The 1963-nt window shown below is 39.7% G+C and overlaps 1 protein-coding gene across 1 annotated transcript; it reads right to left on the bottom strand.

The window, feature by feature from the left end:
- Positions 1-543: 543 nt before the first annotated feature.
- LOC121966542 (PR domain zinc finger protein 15-like) lies at positions 544-1903 on the bottom strand. The gene is made up of 3 exons (XM_042516620.1): positions 1789-1903; positions 1560-1691; positions 544-680 (listed from the first exon to the last, which is right to left on the bottom strand). The coding sequence occupies exons 1-3, from the start codon at positions 1853-1855 to the stop codon at positions 544-546; spliced, it is 336 nt and encodes a 111-aa protein (XP_042372554.1). The 5' UTR covers positions 1856-1903.
- Positions 1904-1963: the final 60 nt, after the last annotated feature.

Below are 1963 nucleotides of genomic sequence, written 5' to 3'. Positions count from 1 at the left end.
GTTTTTGAAAGAAATCAAAACAACTGGTTTAGATTTCAAGGACTTAACAGACTTTCTTTACAAAAAAATGGTTGAAAATGTAACAGAACGTAAATAAAAAAAACCTTTTGATTAAATAATGAAACCGATGAGTTATTTGAGGAGACTGATGTTCTCACGTCCGTAAATATGAAGCTACATCAGCTCAGCAGAGCATCAGGCCTGGAAACTCAGGGAGCAAAGCCTAATACAAAAATGTAAAACTTATACAACTTTTTACTAAAATTTTTCCAGTTTCAGGGCTCTGTACTTCACAAGCGTGGGAATTCAGATTTTTTTCATGCCAATTTTACCCCTCTGTTCCCATCCAATCCATCCTCCAGCCTTCAACTTTCAGTGTTTTACATCAAACATATACTTAAGTCTTTGAGCCGAGTTCTGCTGTGTTTTCACTCTGGCTGCATAAATCAGCCTGCAGAATCTGTTCTTGTCTGACCATAAACCACTCAGTGTGTTTGCCTCTGAGCGCAGCGGCATAAAAAGCCAAATTACAGGCTCCCACGTTCAGCTTTTAACCGTTGTGTAACAGTCGGTGTGCAGCACACGGAGACACTCGCCTGTGTGAATGAGCTTGTGTGTTTCCAGAGTCGTCCTCTCGCTGAACGTCTTTCCACACAGCTCGCACATGAAGTCCTTTATACCTGCGAGCAGAGAACACACAAACCGACGTTTAGAGTCAGAGTCAATCATTAGGAGCATGCAGCAACCACGTGTTTGTGTCTAACCTGGACAATATTTTCACGATTTTGTCTTAGTCACGAATGGGAAGAACCTTTTTTTTTTAATAGGTTAAACATTGAGTGAGAGTGCTGCAGCCAGCAGAGCTGAAACAGGCTGTTTCCACCGGGCACGTTCACACCCTCGATTTACATCCAGTACAAGTGCTCGTTTTTTGACAATTCGACAATTTCTTAAGAAAAAAAAAATTGATTTTTTTTCTTGCTACAGAAAAAAAAAAGATTTTTTTTCTTGCTAGAGAAAAAAAAAAAAGATTTTTTTTTCTTGCCACAGGAAAAAAAGGTGCTTTTCATTTTTATTTAAACACTTTTGGTGATTTTTAAAGAAAAAAATTGAGAGGTTGTTTTTTTTTCTTCAGATTTTTTTTTATCATTTTCAAAGGAAAATCTTTTTTTAAAAATATTTTTGGTGATTTTTAAAGAAAACTTTCAGTCCTGCGGGCTGCCTGTTTGAAAGGCATTCTTTCATAAAGTGACACTTTATCACAGTCAGAAACTGCAAAAACAGCAATTATCGTTGTATTTTTAAACTGGTACTTGTCACACCATGTCTTATTTAACAGGTTTGTGACACAAAATTCCATGACTGACCAAAACTTTCAGAGTAAATTTAGTTTTCCAAAACTTTTACAGGTCTGGAAATTTTTATTTGCAAATGTAACATCTTTCCCAGGTTTCTCACGACCGCGTGAACCCTGACCTTTAAAAAAATGATTTATTCTGAAGCAAAGGTTTTTGTTTTCTTACACCTCTTATGAATCACTAACACACATTCTGACTCACCTGTGTGTCTCTTGTAGTGTTTCAGCATGTTGACTTTTTGGGCAAACTTGCGGTTACACTCCTTACACTCGTACTCTTTGATGCCCTTGTGAAGCTTCATGTGGTGCCGCAGAGCGTGTTTGGTCTTCATGCCTGCACGACAAAAGATCAGATGTCGTACGTGAATCATGTTTGTTTACACAGCGAGAGGTAAGTAACGAGGCGTCCGATGCAGCGGCGACGGCCTGACCTTTCCCGCACTCTGCACACAGGAAGTCCCGGATGTCATCGTGAACCCTGAGGTGCTCCTTCAGCATGTCCTTCCTCGCAAATGATTTGCCGCATTTATCGCAGCTGTGGCTCTTCACGCCTGGATCACCACACACACAGACACACACACACACACACACACACACACACACACA

Source organism: Plectropomus leopardus, unplaced genomic scaffold (genome assembly GCF_008729295.1).
Source record: "Plectropomus leopardus isolate mb unplaced genomic scaffold, YSFRI_Pleo_2.0 unplaced_scaffold24991, whole genome shotgun sequence".
NCBI classification, from domain to species: Eukaryota; Metazoa; Chordata; class Actinopteri; order Perciformes; family Serranidae; genus Plectropomus; species Plectropomus leopardus.
Note: the sequence above shows the minus strand (reverse complement) of the source record. Positions and strands in the feature narration are given on the sequence as shown.